The following is a 17,198-nucleotide window of genomic DNA, read 5'->3' as shown; positions in this document are numbered from 1 at the left end:
TCAGCTAGTGCTGGTACAGGTTTGATATTGGTGTAAAATATAGCCCAGGTTACCACTGTTACAAAGATGATTGAATTGATAAGCACAGAATGCCTTATTGGTGGGTTTTTTGCCTCAAAGATATTTTCTTCAAGTGTGCATACTTCTGTATTTTTACTCAAAATAATTTGGAGTCAATGTAAGGAAGAAGTTATCCAGTTTCTGGTCAGAAAACTTGAAACTTACACCTAAATAATTTTTACTTAATTTCATAACACAAAATCTGAGCTCTTTCCTGTTTCTCTTTTCCTCTGAGTTCTTTTTTGAGAGCTGATGAGGTGTCATCGATGCAAAGGAAATTTTTTTTACTTCTTTATTGGTTTACAAAATGTTTAGTTGTTGCATCATAAGCAAAAACAAAAATATCATCTCAACCTTTAAATAGATACAGCAGTTGAGAGAACCAGACTGATTATGTGGCCTCTTCCTAGATGTTTCAATGCCAACATCCAGGCATTATTGTTAACAGCATTAAATTAGTTAAACTTATTTTCTATTAAAGATAGTGGGATAATTCTATGAGGGTTACAAAAGTTCAGATGATGCTATGTTATGTATTTTTCAAGTTATCTAAGCTCACATATTTCTGGAAGTGTACTACAATCCTGCAGAAATATTCAAAGTTCACTTTTCTATTTTGCTTTTGGGGCATCATATTAGACTCCAGTGGGTGGGAGGTGTTTGCTTCCTCTTCTTTCCTCCGTTGCTCTATCCTATCAAAATGTGTTTTCCTCCTACCAACTCTGTCATTGCAGTGAAGAAACTGCAGTGGTTCTTTCAAGCTAATATTTAATATTTGAAAGTGGTTACTACTAATTACTTCTTGAATAAGCATGAAGCATTTCCACTTTTTACCAGGTGCTTTGGTTCCTATTCTGATAATCCAGCCATATAGCTTGCATTTTTCTTTCCAAGATGGTTTGGGCTCTGATTCATTTCATTCACCCTGAACTCAGGAATATTCCTATCTCTTTTGCTTAGAAAACAAAGCAAACCAAAAGATTATTCTACTTAATTTCTGATCCTATCCTTTCTGATACAAGTCTTGTTTAATTTTTACAAATACAAATCCCCTTAATTAATCTGTAGGATCCAAGCAGACTTGATAAACTGCAGAGGTCCATTTTCTCATTTAATTCCACTTGACACAGATTTCCCTTCCTATTAATTCCCAACACATGTATGTACATGCACATGGGCATATGTACACGAAGGTGTGAGCAGCCCACTGCAGTCATCCCTACAGGAACTGCTTTGGGTGCTGTGCATGAGGCAGACAAAAGCCAAAAGATTAAAACTGAACCAAAACTTGTTCAGACTAAAAATGCAAGAGGAACTGGAATGTTTCAAAAGGAAATCAAGAGCTTTAGGTGCTGATAGATTAAAAAGGAAGGAAATTAAGCATAATCCTTTTAATGGCCTGTTAGAATGCTTTGGATTCCTCTTGAATGTAAATGACATGCTAAAATTAATTCCCAGTTCTAAACATGCATATAGTCTTCAAGACAGTGATTGTTTTCAATATATTCTGAGAGGCTATAGGACACTCTTGGACACTATAAAATGTTAAGTGACAAGGACAGCCTGACAGTAAAAAGAACCCTATTGTTTTTCCTGAAAATTACTTCCTTGCTATGTTACCATATGCATTGGAATCTGAAATTCTTTGCAGACAAGTTGAAAAAATGCCTTAAAAATAATATTTATCCAAGACAGAAAGTTGAACAAATACAGTATTTTTGAAGAAGGGTAAGTTGATTCATGTCATTTATAACCTGTGGCTTTATATCTGTGCAGTTTAACATGTTGTCTGGTAGGTTTTTTCATTAAATGCTTTCTATTTATTAGAGGAATTAACTTACTAATTTGCAGTTTTCTAATTCTAACTCTAATTCACTCCCCTAGGCTGAAGCTGTACCTGAAGAACAAGATATAGCAGTCCATGAGGATGACCTTTCAGGGTCTACAAATGAGCTCCCTGGAGCATTTGAATGCAGTGATAGCCTTAGTCTGGATATGACAGAAACTGAAGAGAAAGCTGACAGGCTGGAACAATTTGCTCTTGCTAGGTACTCTGATGCGCTGTTGTTCACACAAATTCTTTTACAATCTACAACAAAGTGATAACAGGGTGATAGTTAATGAAATGGATGTTTTGGCCAAAGGAGTTATAAAATTCTCTTGAGTGTGGAGCAATAAGAAGACAATGCCCTAATTACCTGCATAATTATCACACAACTGAAAAAAAAAAGGCAAAACAAAACCAAGGTTTTCCCTCTAGGAAAAACAAGATATGCTGTTTATATACATCTATGCAGCTAGGCATTATGCATCTAATAGGCTTAATTAAAATAAAAAGAAGGATTTTAAAAGATTTGCAGTAATGGAGATATTACTTAGGTACCTGTTCAACAAATCAGATGTGTATTCATCCTTCTGATTTCTCAGGAAAGAAGATCTCACTATTGTTAAAAATCCCAACTATGTGCTCTTAAGGCTGCTGGTGAGTGTGGCTGGACCCCAGTATATGTTATAAAAAGGATTTAAGTTTTTTTTACATACCATCTGGAATTCTTTCAGATTTTGAATGCTGAGTGAGACTGCAGATAGCCTGGGGAGGGAGAGAGAGAGAGAGAGAGCTTTATTCTCCTGTGAAATTTTAGCTTTCTTCCTCCAAATGATGGTGCAAGAAAACAATTCAAGTGTTCTGGGATGGAGGAGATAGATGATAGTGGCCTGAAGATAGGGATTCTGATTTGGAGGTTTTTCTCATTGTAGCCAACATCTTGTCAACCTTCAAAAGTAAATTGAAAATTCATGAATATTTTTAGGAAGGTGCTGTAATTGGTCCTGTGATTTTATCTCTCTGTTACAGCATATTTTATCTGCCACTTTCTTGGTATTCTCCTTTCATCACCTCTTTTTTTTTTCTTTTTCTTTTCTCCTTAGTTTTGGAGATGTTGATCGAAATGCCTCCCCTCCTCCCTCACCCTTTTTTTCCGCCATCCTTGCTGCATTTCAGCCAGCAGCATGTGATGATGCAGAAGAAGCCTGGCGTAGTCACATCAACCAGCTCATGTGTGACTCTGATGGTTCCTGTGCAGTTTATACATTTCATGTGTTCTCTTCCCTGTTTAAGGTGAGAAAATAAGTTTAAGGTGCAAAATCTTAATGTTTGTGTGTGGCAATTAGTAGTTCTTGATAGCAGCCCCAGTAATGAACTACTAGATATATATAGCCATTGTAATTTTGCATACTGCAGAATTGCTGTACTACATTTTCATATAGTACTGTCTTCTGTGACCGGTTTTGTCATGAAAACACTATGTATCTCATACTTGCAGGTTTGCAGGTCATGTTGCAAAATACAGATCCACTTTAAAGAGTCTTTTCTTCAGTACTTTACCATCAGACTGCAGAAACAGTAGCTGCAAGAGACAAGGAAATGACCCTTTTGATCTCACACTATTGTTAATCTGTTCTTTTATCTCAAACTCTTGAATCTGAGTGTGTCCATGTAAATGTCAGCATTATTAAATGGTTTGTACTGTATCATCTGAATAGAAATACCCAGCTGCCATCATGTAACATAAATTCTGGAGATTGAGTCTGAAGACTAGAAATACAGTTCTCCATTCTAAAACTGTATGCTTGCAAAGATAAGAATCTTACAAAAAGATAAAAAAAGAAAGAGTCAAATGTACAAGCTGTTCTAAGGAATGACAGTCTGGTTTTACCTGTAATTAGTTTTAAAGCCTTTTTTAATTGTTTCTCCTGCAGCTGCAGGATGTTTAGCATGCTCCAGCAGTGAAAGCAGTAGCCAGGTAACTTTCTGCAAAGTTTTAGTACCTATGATCTCAGAGTACACACCTTTTTATTAACAAGGGGTAGTCTGCTAATAAACACACCATTTCAAGATCTTTTCATTCATCTTAGACTAACCTGATACGAAAGAAGCATCCTGTAGTAAGAATCTCTTCGTGTTTCCTCCGTGCTCCACTGGAGTTGAATGTCTTTTCTACCTGCACATTGTCCTCCTTTAAACATTTTACCACTGTAAATATGGGTGTCTAGTAGGCATTCTTTTAAACACTGATAAATAACCATTTGGAAGGAAAAAACCCCAGTGCTGACTTGCGTGTTAGTTCTGTGTTTATTCATGATGTCAGCTTTTCTATCTTAACCTCAGTCCTAGAGGTTACTAGCCCTGACTGAATGTTCAGAGACTTCCTTGTCCTTGATTCTTCTGTTTGAAGAGATGAAAAGGAACTGGTGTCACACTTCTGAAGACTAAATAAATAATACTATGTAATTAAAAACCTAAACATTACTTGTAAAGTACCTGTTTAACTCAAAATCCTAGTATGCACACACTTCATTTGCTGTTGTGCTTGCCCTATATTCAGAAGATTCCCTACTCATTTTCTTCAGTTGATATTGGAGGAGGAAGAAAAAGGTATTAATAATATCAACAAGCCACAATTTTTAGCTGGAGTCACTGCCATATTTTTAGTTTATAAAAATAGCTTTGTTCTTCTTTTCAGGGTTAAAATATGGGAGTATTATTTTCCCTTATTTTTTTCATAGGATCCCAGCTTGTCTGCAATTTTGTTTGCACTATCAAACTTTACTACTCATCCGCCAACTTTGACTTTTGACCCTCATTAACAGGAAATTTCAGAAACAAGTCCTGTGTGTGCTAAGCTTGCAATGCAAAGTACTGCCAAAATACTTGACTGTGAAACAAAATCCTTGTTTGGAGGAGGTTGTCAACTAAATACTTGGTGAAGTGAAAGAAGTGCATTTTCCAGGGCATCTACATTTCAGTCTGTATCAAGTTAATGGTATCTTGGATGTTTGCCCACAACATGCTAAACTTGTTTAAAATTCCTGAAATTACTGAAGTGCTTTTCCTGTAAATGAGTCAGAGGTCAGAGATCTCTGGATTATCTTTACTGCTGCCTCTTTTAATTCCCTCAAATTAAATGTCTTTTAGCAGACCAGACAGTTGCAAGACAAGTAGATTTCAGATCTAGCAAATACCTTGCACAATCGAGCCCTTTTGTTATGTAAAGTCCTCTTCCCAGGAGAGGAAACCTGAGATTAAGAAGAAAACTTTCTGAGAAAACTTTCTTAGAAACTTTTCTATTTTTTTTATTATTTACATGGACACAAAGCACAGTGACTATATGCAGGTATATACTTATTCATAATATGCTGACATCTGGCATTACTATTCACAGTAATCCCATTTCATAAAATATATACTGCAATTCAGACCTTGCTTGATAGATTTCAGTCCCTGTAGTCTGTACCCAGAAGGACATAGCTGAGATGATAATTTATTATAGAACTGTTAGTCCATATAAAATAAATATATTTAGTGAAGTATTATACATGGATAGCAAAGTACAGTCTCTCACTGTTTCACACTTAATAATTTAAAACACTCTTCAAGACCATTATCATCTTAGCTGTAGATTGATTGTTGCTTTTATGAATATTTGAAAAGGAAAGAAGTAGAGGAAGAATACCTGTTCTTAAATCTAAGTAGTAGATTGGTCAGGTTTTGATGAAGCCATGACTGAAATGCTCTGAGGAAGTTATTTTCATAAATAATGCTCTGTTCTGGGAGTTTTCAGAGATATTTGTAATGGTTCCTGGATCTCGTTACCCAGTATTGTAACTACCATAGTGTGAATTTTGCTAATCCGCAAAGATGTAAAAATATCCCAGCTAGCAAGATCTGTTCTCTCCTGCTTTTTCATAATGTCTCCTTGCTACTTGTACACAGATGCCTTTTCTGGAAGCAGTAAGGCAAAAGAAGGCATGAAACACATCAGTCTTGTCAGGAACATGTTGGTAGCTATTTCTTTCCATTGTGATTCCTTGGCCTTCCTCTTAATTATTTCTGGATTACTCCTTGACATTCTCTCTTTCTCTTGCTAGTTTATGTGGCACTTCCCTCTCTGCTTATTGTGCCTACATTGCCATACAAGTTTTGGTACCCAAGTTAGCAACTCAAAGCAGTTTCACTTTCTGTTCTACTTTTTTTCACAAGTATTTGCCCAAGTGAGATATTTGGGATTTAGCCAGTTGTATAGTGTAATATATTTTCTACCTTTCAGTAGTATAGAATGTGCTTATGCCCTCTTTTTTTTCTTTCTTCCCCTAAAGGAATGGCTTCCTCTCATTATCTCTTTTCTTCATTAAGTTATTTCTAATGGGCTCCTTACTGCAAATTCTGAATGCATTGAAGTCGGTGGTATTATTTCTGTAATGTCTCCTTCACTGCCTCAGATTTACAAACTCAATTGTTTTCCCCAGGAGGGCATTGCAGCAACTAAACAGGTTACCCAGAGCCTTGAGGAAGCTCTGACCTTGGAGATTTTAAGACTCAGGTAGTTAAAAGCATGTTTGACCTGATCTGGGGTCAGCAATAGCCCCACTTGGAGCTGAAGGTTGCATCAGATGTTCTCTGCAGGTCCTTTGCAAGCAATGTCTCTTTCATAATCTGTCCTTTCTCTTTCATAATCTGTCCTTTTAAATTTCCTTCCACTTTTTTGTTCTCAGCTAGGTCTTTTCTGTTGGCTAAGATCAAGTCTAGGTGTCTTTCCTTTGCCAGGAGAGTTATCAGCAACAGTTTCACAAAGACTTAGACTGAATCTTTCCAGAGGGCATCACAGCAGTAAATCTCCAGTTGTCACCAAGCCCTATCATTCAGATGATTCTGCTAGTTGCTCATAAAAATAATCACTTATCTGGTTGGTGGTAATTAGTGATAGCCCCTTGCCTCTGCTACAGACTCAGTGCTGCAGAGAATCTGTACCGTGTGCTGAGTGACGTGTGTAGCACTTTGTTTCTGTGTTGAAATAAGATGGTGGAAACAGTAAAACCAGTATAGTCTGTCTGATCCTAACTGTGCTCAGATGGGCAGTTGAGATGCTTTCAAGAGAGGTTTAGAAATAAGTAGTTATAAAATTGATTGGTACAGGAACTCTGACCATTTTATTAATAATTGATAGTGTATAGCCTATGTACAGTGTGAGGGCTTATTTAGCATTTAAAGAAAATGATTCAATCCAACAGCTTCCATTATCAATAAAGTCCAAATTCAACTCACTTGATTTTAGGTACTTAACTTCCATGCACCAGTGCAGCAGCAGTAACAGGCTATTTCTGTGTCTATCATCCAGATTGGGAAGTGCTTCCCTCCAGTGGGGCATACTTATGGTACAAGTCCTCCTAACCTACATTCCTCAGAGAAACACCTTTGGTAACTTGGAATGAAACTTATAAAAATGTTGCATACTTTTATTTTTAAAAATATTCTCATGTTGCTCCTACCTGCTGAGCACTAGGCCTTAGTGGGATATATTTGGGCAGTGAAAACTGATGGGTATTTATCAAAATCGTTGTTTCAGTTACTTCAAGATTAATATATTATTTTTATTCATTATTCATTTTATATATTAGTCACTGAAAAGCACTGAAATGTTTTTGGAAGACTAGACTGGTTTAGGACTCAAAACATTAAAAAAATCTGCTGAGAAGAATAATTCCTGGATGCAGTGCAGTATTTCTGGAATCCTCCCAAGCAGCAGTAAAGTTTCAGTATGAACCTTCTTCCCACAGGGGAAAACAAAAGGTTTTTTCTGATTTTTCTGTACTGCTGTTTGGCATTAGGATGTCCATTATATTATGTGATTAGCCACTTGACATGGAATATTAACAAAACAATGCCCGGAATGGGCAGAAAAAGTAACATGCTGATCAACTCTGTTAACTCTGTAGGGACAAGAAAAAAAAGCTACCTGTGGCCAAAAGGCTTCTAAAGATTGATTCATCTTTACAAGAAAGAATGTGTTTCAGTAGTAGGTTATGATGAACTCTGTAATTAGTTTCAGAGATGCCCAGCTGTACACTGTCTCCAGCATAGTAACTCTTATTCAGTATCCTAGAGCAGTCATTCAGTTCTCTCTAGGGAGGTGGTCTCTTTTGTACTTTATTATGCAAAGAAAAACAACCATGCCATTTGCTTACAATGGAAAGAAGCTCGAACTTGAGTAAATAATGTAAAAAACTGTATTTTGCTTTCCAGAATATTCAGAAAAGATTCTGCTTTCTAACCTGTGATGCAGCTAGTTACTTGGGAGACAACTTGCGAGGAATAGGCTCCAAGTTTGTGAGGTCTTCTCAGATGTTAACATCGTGTTCAGAATGTCCCACCCTCTTTGTAGATGCAGAAACAGTGAGTATATTCCTTTCAAAAGGCAGGTACTTCATTGCAGTGTGTTATTTTCCTGGCTGTGTCACTTTTTGAGCAACTCCTGAACAGATACGTCAAAAAGGGACTCCCTTCCTATCTCTGTTTTTTTATCTCCTGTTCAGAAACTGTATTTCCATTCATTTTCTGTATTATTTTATTAGGTAAGTAATGATAGACGGGCAGTATAAAATCATAGAATCATACAGTAGTTATGATGTGTTGAGCCTGTGTGCCAAACCCCAATATAAAACAGATGCCTACTGGACCCAGTTGGCTTCACAAATGAAAAAGAAGAAGCTAGTTCAGCATGGAAGATTGTAATATGTTTAGTGGTTTCATTTGAGTCAACTGTGATGTGAGCTGGATGATGCTGGCTGAACATGAGCCAGTGTGTGCCTAGGTGGCCAAGAAGGCCATTGGCATCCTGGCCTGTATCAGCAATAGTGTGGCCAGCAGGACCAGGGCGGTGACTGTCCCCCTGTACTCAGCACTAATGAGAGAGCACCTCAAATCCTGTGTCTCGTTCTGGGCCCCTCACTACAAGGAGAACATTGAGGGGCTGGAACATGTCCAGAGAAGGGTAATAGAGCTGGGGAAGGGTCTGGAGCACAAGTCCTGTGAGGAGCAGCTGAGAGAGCAGGGGTTGTTTAGCCTGGAGAAAAGGAGGCTCGGGGGGGGCCTTATTGCTCTCTACAACTGCCCATGGCAGCCAGGGGCAGGGCAGCCTTTTGTCCCAGGCAACCAGCGACAGGACAGGAAGGACCAAGGGCATCAAGTTGTGCCAGAGGAGGTCCAGGTTAGATATCAGGAAAAGTTTCTTCACTGAAAGAGTATTGGAACAGGATGCCCAGGGAAGCAGTAGAGTCACCGTCCCTGGACAAGATGATGGACAAAACAAGATGAGGTGGCACTTTGTGATATGGTTTAGTGGGCATGGTGGTATTTGTCAAAGGTTGAACTTGACCTTAGAGGTCTTTTTCAACCTTAATTATTCTGTAATTCTATAAAAATATATATTAGGGAATGAATTAGATGGCCCTTCCCATTGTCTTCATTCTGGCTCATGTTTATCCAGCAGCATCATGACAGTGTGACCTCCCACACTGAAGTCTAGAGGCAGAAACTGGCTGAGTGTAATCTTGGTCCCATTGCTGTGACCATGGAAGAGCTGTGCCTTACGTCGTCAGAGAGCTGTGGAGAGAAACTGGTTAAGCTTTGTGCACTGTTTCATTTTAGAGAAGTCCTCTGCTAAGTCATTAAACACAGAACACAGTTTCAATTCCACATTCTCATGCATGCAGCTTTTGCTATTGACTTTTCAGTATAATATTCTAGTTATGTAGATTTTTGCATAAATGTAAATATTTTTCAGTGTTAGTATGTGTAAATCTAAATATTTTTTTGCAATATCTTTCCTATACTGTTACCAGTATTTGCATTCTTTTATAGTGACATTTATAGACCCTTTGATTTCACTTCTCCAGCTACTCTCCTGTGGCCTTCTTGAAAAGCTGAAGTTCAGTGTTTTAGAGCTGCAGGAGTACCTGGACACATACAACAACAGGAAAGAGGCAACACTCTCGGTATGCTGAATTATGCTCTTGGTCTTGTCTGTATACTTAGGCTATGTCAGGAAACTGCACATCCACTCAGATCTATTTAAACTAACATTCAGTAGAAAAACGTGTTTCAGATACTGGATTCGTTGGATGTTTCTTCCTGGACATATGAATTAGAACTAAAAAGTAGCTTTTGTATCCCTTAATATTAGAAACAATGGTATCTTTAATATCCCTGGTCTCTCTCCTATTTATTCATTGATTAATTTTCTTAGTTCATGCAATTGAAATACTAATAGAAATCAAGACTACACTTTTTAAATTACAGTCAAAGCAAATTTTTATAGTCTATGGTAATAAAAAATGCAACTGCAAATTTTTGTTTACATCCTGTGCTGTGAAACTAAAATACTGCTTATCTTTCTTTGAATCAAACCATAGATTTTATTCATATCTTCTTTATTTTCTTTCTGGAAACAGTGGCTTGCAAACTGCAAAGCAACATTTGCTGGGGGTTCACGAGATGGAGTTATTACCTGCCAGCCAGGGGACTCGGAAGAGAAGGTAATGAATGGCCAGTGTTATTTCTCTCCCATAAAGTGACATATGTGTACTATATCTTGTTCTTGAACCCACAAGAGCCAGCTGTACTTCGTCCTTGATTCTCTGCTGGGCTTGGGCATAATCCAGTTTTCACACTTTAGGGTCGAAGCTATTGTTGTTGCCTCAGTCCTGGCCACAGGAAATGGGAAGTATTCAGATGAGGTACTTCTGCCTTCCTAGTCTAGACGAAGAATCAGAGCTGATCCTAACCCTGTGCTCTTCCTTTTAGAAAGATGTTGCAGGAGCAGTTTTCCACAGTGTCTCTGAAAATCATTCCTGCTGTACTGTCCTTCCATGTTACTCCCGTTTTATCTTCGGCTGCTACAGTCTCCATCTGCCCAACAGCAAAAATTGCCTGGTTGAAATGCACTTCAATTAGTAGTTACAAAACAATTACTGTAAACTGACCAGTGAAATTATTTATGCTGTGGATAAGTATTTAGAGCTAAGGCAAAATATCTCTTTATCAATTTTTAACAAAAAATTCATACACACATGTACATTTATTTGTTTGTTTGTTTATATTTCTTGATTCCAGTTAAGGAATCGTATTTTCATATATCAATACCATCAGCAGTTAATACTGTTATTTGATATACTAAGCACAGGAAACAGATGATATCTTGGTTGTATAATGAGTTAAGGAATGTTATTTTGTTGGGCTGTTTCCTTTCGGAAGAAAGAGAATGTGGAGGGATGGGGAAAAGAGGGGGCTGGACAGAATTAGCCAAAATTGGGAAGCAGCAAACAGCCTGTAGAAAAAAGTGATGTTTCCTCCTTTCATGCATTTTAACTTATAAAAGATAATTGTGACATTTTCAGAACTCAGAGTTCCCTGTTGTAACCATTTTGTTCATATACCTTGCTTTATTCTTCTGTTGGTTTCAGTTTGTCTGTCTTTTCCTCCAAGTCACTTTATTTTCTTCTATCTTTATCTTAACCTCTCTTTCCCATCTCTGTGTATCTGTCTTCTTGTCTTTGAACTCCCTTGATTTTTATTTTTTTATGCCATTTTCCAAGACTCCCAAATCCTTTCCACCCCTGCATTTTGGCTTCCTTGACATTATTAGCAAATCCAATCTGATTTGCTAATAAATCATCTGGCTGCAATCACAGGCGGTGGGAAAAATGTTCAATCTTCCCCCACCTAGCACTGGCACCAGCAAAAGTTAGGCACTTTCCAATGCATTTAGGCACGATACTGTCTCTTCTGTAATTGTGGTGGTGTGCAAGGAAGTTACAAGTGAGCTATTCTCAAATCTGAAAAAAGAGACCTGGAATACATACCACTACCTCTCCTGCAAGAGGGGCATGGAGTACTTGGCACTACTGGGACGCGCATGGGTTCTCTTCCCTCTGATGTACAACACCCTGAACAGTGACTTCAGACTAGTGTAACATACCTTGCTGTAGACAATTTATCCTCTTCATCTCTCTTTTGGAAGTGCATAGAATGGGATGGAGAATGACACATCTTGTTGATCACCTGCATTGTTTCTTTTTTTGAAAAAGTAAAGAAATAATGCTAAGGAGAAGGAATAACCTGTGAGCTGAAATCACATAGCTGGCCTAAACACATCTAAAAGTCAGTAAATGTCATGTTCCACTTGTGTGGGTTTTTATAACTAGGTGTTCTCTGTTTTGTAATTAAATGTGTGTTTGTGAAGCCAGGGTTAGTATTTATACTGCTTATTGGGGGTTCTCATTCCTTCAGGAGTCCCTGGTTTCTCCCCAGCACTATTCATTCAGGCCAAAATGCACTATTCCTTGGAAGTTGACAGGATGAAGAGGCATATTTCTTTTCTTCCCCTACTCATGCACGTCAACTGAAGCAGCTTTTCCCAAAGGAACAATCTGTTTATTCAATGAAAGTGTAATGGGAGGAAGAGGCCAGGGAAACTGAGGAAATGGGATTAGGAAGGGACAAGGAAAAATTACTCCTAGACTGGCAAGTGTTTGTTCTCTTATCTTTCCTCTCCACTTCTCCCTCAACATGAAAGGCTAAAGAATCTAATATTTGTAGATAGTGATAGTCACAAGGGAACCTGCCTAAACTCTTAAACTCATTGAGGTTTAGTCTAGGGCCCAAAAGCCTGCTGAAAACTTCTGTCCTAAAAGAAATTGTTTGGTCCAGTACAAAACCAGGCTACTCCTGGAAAAGGTTAAGAATTAATTGTAAGGAAGAAAAAGCAACAGCTTGCTCTACAGAATGCAGAAATCTTAGAGTCTTAGAACTCCCCACCTGGTAAAAAGCTTGAGGGGAAAACAGACCCCTTTACAGATGAGACAGCTGTGAGACCAAATTCAGCATTGTAACAAGTGGCTGCATCACAAATGCCTCCTGATGGTGGTAACTAATTTGGCACAGTTTCTCTAATCAGATCTTATTTCAAAATAATTGCACATGATTTGTTGACTATGGTTACTGTTACTGAAAATGGGCAAAGGCAAAAATTGCTTGTTCTGACATTAAAGAAGCTTGAAATAGAAGTTGTCTAGGTCAGCTGCTAGAGCAAGCAACTTTCCTGAAATCGTGTAAAAGCTTCATGTCCCAGACTGTCTTTCCCCTGCCTTATTATTGCAACAGATTACATGATTTGGATGTGATTTGTAAGCTTTGATGGTACTTTGAGCAACAGAGTCTCAATGACATAGGAGTCAATTTATAGACAAAAGATTAATGCACATGCCATTGTGCTGTCTGTCCAGGTGTAAGTCTTAAATGAGTACAGCTATCAGTACATTCTTCAACCTTATTAAGAAAAGAGTTTTTTGAAATCTAGTCAAAGGCTGGGTTGGTTTGTTTCTTTGTTTGCTTTTCTGGAAAAGAGGTATTTGGAAGATCCTCTTGTTTTTGTCAATTAACACTGCTAATTCAAATAAGTATTCATTTCCCAATGAGACATTCAGTTTACTTTATAAGTCCAAAGTCAGTATATGCCTTTCTCAAACCTTCCTCACCACAAGCTAATGGATGTGGGCTTTGTAAACTCAAACTGTTAATAGATATTTAAAACATACTGTACCCCATAAAAATTTGCCCCCAAAAATCAGAATGTACCTGCTGCTATGAGTTTCCCTGGTACAATCACTTACCACCAGTAAGGCTGGAGGTGTACCCATCAGGACCATAGTCATCTGGAGCTGAGTTGAGACACAGTAAAGCTCAAGGCACAATGAGACCATTGTTAAGCTAGAAATTCTTAATAATCAATCATCAGCTATCTGACTGTTGTTTGACAGATCCATGGATTGACAATGAGGTAAAATTGGCCGAGGTAGGCAGCTTTTCTAAAGGAGGATCACAGCTCTGTGTAGATTTCCCCACACAGAATAGTTTCTACTATCCTTCAAGTCCAGTGGCTATTCAGGAATGCACAGCATATGCTGTTCTGTCTATCTCTGATATATATACAAGTCTGTGTGTATACTCAGCTTCCTAGATCATGGGAAAAGGTTCTGTCTGCTGATGTGTTAAGGCAAATAGAATACCTTGATAAAATGCACTTGCATTTAATAAACCCTTGCATGCAGTGGTTATTTTGTTATGCTGGGACTCTTCTGTGCCAGTAAGGTACTGTAAAAGATTGCGTTGCCATCAGAGTGTTAATGTCTTAAGTAATCATGTAACTGTCATCTCTTTTCAGTATGTGAAAATTATTCCTTAAAAAAGCAAGAAGATCCGAGATCTAAAAATTAGTGCCTTGCTGTCTGCCTGGTCTGCCAACAGTACAAAACAGTAATTCTAGGAATAAAAAACTAAATCAAAGTGTTGCTGCTAGGGAGCATGTCCTTCTTAGATGCTGCACTTACTAACTGCTTAAAGAATTGTGCAAATGATCCAAATACTCTAAACATTTGGTATTTTCAGCTGCCAAAACCCCTGATTGTGTAGTGTCTATCAACTAATCTAAAACACTTCCCTTACTATCAGAATTAAACTAGAAACTGAAAAGTGTGAAGGTTATGATCATTCCACCGGGGCCCTTGGTGCTGCAGAATAAAAGAAGTATCACTTAAGCCAGTAATTAATGTCTTTTCAACTTCCAAGGAATCTTTCATTTTATGCTGAAAGATGAATACAAGTTGCAATCATGATATTGGAGAGCGATATGGAGCTGAGCATCAGTAGCCCAGGGAAATTTTGTATCCAGTATATTTTCTTCCAGTGAAGAAGGGTTTTTCATATAATGTGAAACCCCTTCCTCACCCCTTTTTTTTGGCTTGACCTGGTTTTGGAAGCAGTACAGAGGAGACAGTGTTTTCTGGCAAAAAAGACCATGGAATTCACTTATTTGCTGCTTCCGCCTCCCTTTTCCCCCTCCTTTAAAGTAAATTCCATGGCAAATTAGAAATTATATATGGATTCCAGTAGTTTTGAAAGTCTAAGTGAAACTTGGTGGCATGCTAAACTTCAGAGTAGCTTAAGAGAAACAAGATTTGAAAAACACAAGCCAGCACAGCTGTGAATTTACTGGAACATAGTGATCTGTCTGCTCTTGTCCTCTTCTTATCTTGAATTTAGCTTTATAAAGCTTCATTTATGTAACTGCATGGAAGCCAAGATAGAAAGGGTACTAAATAGAAGAAGAAACTATTCAAGCAATGTTAAAGGAAAAAAATTAGGCATCACAAGAGCTTAAAGCATAGTTTGTCATGGTTTTATAGAAAAGTAGTGCAGGGTTTGGGGCAATCCTTTTCATATATATTTTTAATAGTAAGGCAAATGTAAAAAAACCAGACTGAAATACTTTATTAGGCTCATCAAAGTTAAAATTAATTCACATTTCTGTGTTTTCCGACTTTGTATTGATGGTAAGGTAAATAATTCTAATAAGAATTCCATATGCTTATTAACACTGTGTGCATATACACTGACATCAGGCTGTAACTGGGCAGATGTGGTTGTGTTTGTTACTTACAGCATTTACATGATGACTCCCTTCATGTAAAATGTAATGAGATTGTAATATTTATAAAATAAGAAAAGCTGCATTAAATGAACACGGAGTGCAAATGTTAGTTCTTGGCAAAGAAAAGAGGAACACTTACTTTTTGAAGAGATCAGTTAGTCCCCTAATCTTTGAAATGCTAATGTAAGTCAATTAGAATTTTTATTACTATTGCAACAGGACTTACACTGACGTTTTAATAGCTTCAGAATTACAAACCAGTGAATCATTACTGGTGAGAGGAAGGATACAAAGCTGTCTCAACTTGTGGCATTGCCATGTACTCAAACAAAACTGGCATTTTCCATGTTCTTTTTTTCCTTTATGTTAGTCATAACTTGAAAGTTACATGCAAAGCATTTCCATTGTAATGTACCAAGTAATAAGCCTAGCAACCACAAAACTTACCCTGACAATTCCATTCACTCTATTAGTTCAAAACATAAAAGTATTTTTAAACAAGAAAATATTTAGAAATAGCAAAGTTCAGTTTTGTTCATCACTTGAAAATCCTTCCCAGTTTTTTAGTACTTTGCAATATGAGCTCCTTTTAATGAGAAAGAAAGCAAATTTAAATAAAAGTATTATTTCAGGAGTTTTCTAACACAATTTCACTGTAAGTTCTTGAGCTACTGTGTGGGATAAATCTAAACTAATAAATCTGGAGATCTAACTGAGGATATTTAGACTTGAATTTACCATTAGAATTAAAGCTTGATTTTATTAAGAATGCTGTGCATGTTGAATGTGATATTCCAACCAATTATCAGGTTGAGGCAAGCATTGCTAATACTGCTGACAAGTTATGCTATTACAGATGGGCTGTGCTTCCTATTGCATGCGTTACACTGACACTATACTTTCTTTCCTTTCCTTTTCTCCTGTGCCATGCTTGCTGTGTAGCAAATGGAATCTCTTGCAGTAAGTTGAAGTTCTTTCATATATTTTGCCCATCTATGGATGGGCTAATACACCCCAATTTTACTGTTTTACTTCTAAGCATGTTTTCTTTTTTTGTTATAATTTTCCTATACAATGTGTGGTTCTAAATGCAGTGACTGAAATAATTTACTGACATGTTTTGTGAAATCAAAAAATACTGTGCCAAAATTTTGACACTTTCATATGCTGTTTCAAATGGTCATTTACATACATTTTTACAAATCAAGCTTTTGAATGGGTGTAATATGCTGGGGCAGGAAACATTTTTTGTTATTTTAAAATTAGTAATTTTCCATTTGTCCTAGTGAAAAACTACAATTTATAGTTGGCAGTTACATTTCAAATGGGTTTTTGTGTATATGTTGATGAACAGTTTCACCACTGTTGGTTTGTAATACTTATTCAGTAAGAACAAAAATTGAGCTGCTTGATACAGTAACTAAATACTAAGTGAATCAAACTAGAACCATTAGTTTGACCTTAGTTTGTTTTCATTCAGGTTAGCAGCCAGAAGGGTGAAACTGAATTATTGTTCTCCAAGGACTAAAAAAATCCAGTGTTACATGCCAAGCTATCATGCGATTTTTTTTTTTAATGATGTTATGCTTGTTTTCAATTAATTATTAACTCCCTGACAGCTTCAACTTTATGTGTATGTAACTTCTATGTAGTATTGCCAGGTCTCCAAAATTTGAATAGAGTGAATTTGATCCCTGCTGGGGAACCTCAGGCTATGTCCCTACTTGTGAGCTGAACAGAACCAGGGAGGAAGTGAGTGTCCCTGGGCTGGCGCTCGCTTGGGTGAGCAGTCGGCACCTTCCCTGGCTGGGCCAC

The 17,198-nt window shown here is 37.4% G+C and overlaps 1 protein-coding gene across 8 annotated transcripts in view; it reads left to right on the top strand.

Annotated features, from left to right (window-relative positions):
* The window catches only part of FRY (FRY microtubule binding protein), a 227,936-nt gene that overhangs the window by 204,273 nt on the left and 6,465 nt on the right, over window positions 1–17,198 (top strand). For all 8 annotated transcript variants that reach the window (XM_069012422.1, XM_069012413.1, XM_069012369.1 and 5 more), the window contains 5 exons: window positions 1,945–2,108; window positions 2,989–3,178; window positions 8,141–8,290; window positions 9,793–9,891; window positions 10,348–10,431. In XM_069012422.1, the coding sequence (XP_068868523.1) occupies window positions 1,945–2,108; window positions 2,989–3,178; window positions 8,141–8,290; window positions 9,793–9,891; window positions 10,348–10,431 (687 nt within the window). The remainder of the gene's footprint in view (window positions 1–1,944; window positions 2,109–2,988; window positions 3,179–8,140; window positions 8,291–9,792; window positions 9,892–10,347; window positions 10,432–17,198) is intronic.

Source organism: Aphelocoma coerulescens, chromosome 1 (assembly GCF_041296385.1).
Source record: "Aphelocoma coerulescens isolate FSJ_1873_10779 chromosome 1, UR_Acoe_1.0, whole genome shotgun sequence".
Taxonomy (NCBI): Eukaryota; Metazoa; Chordata; class Aves; order Passeriformes; family Corvidae; genus Aphelocoma; species Aphelocoma coerulescens.
Note: the sequence above shows the minus strand (reverse complement) of the source record. Positions and strands in the feature narration are given on the sequence as shown.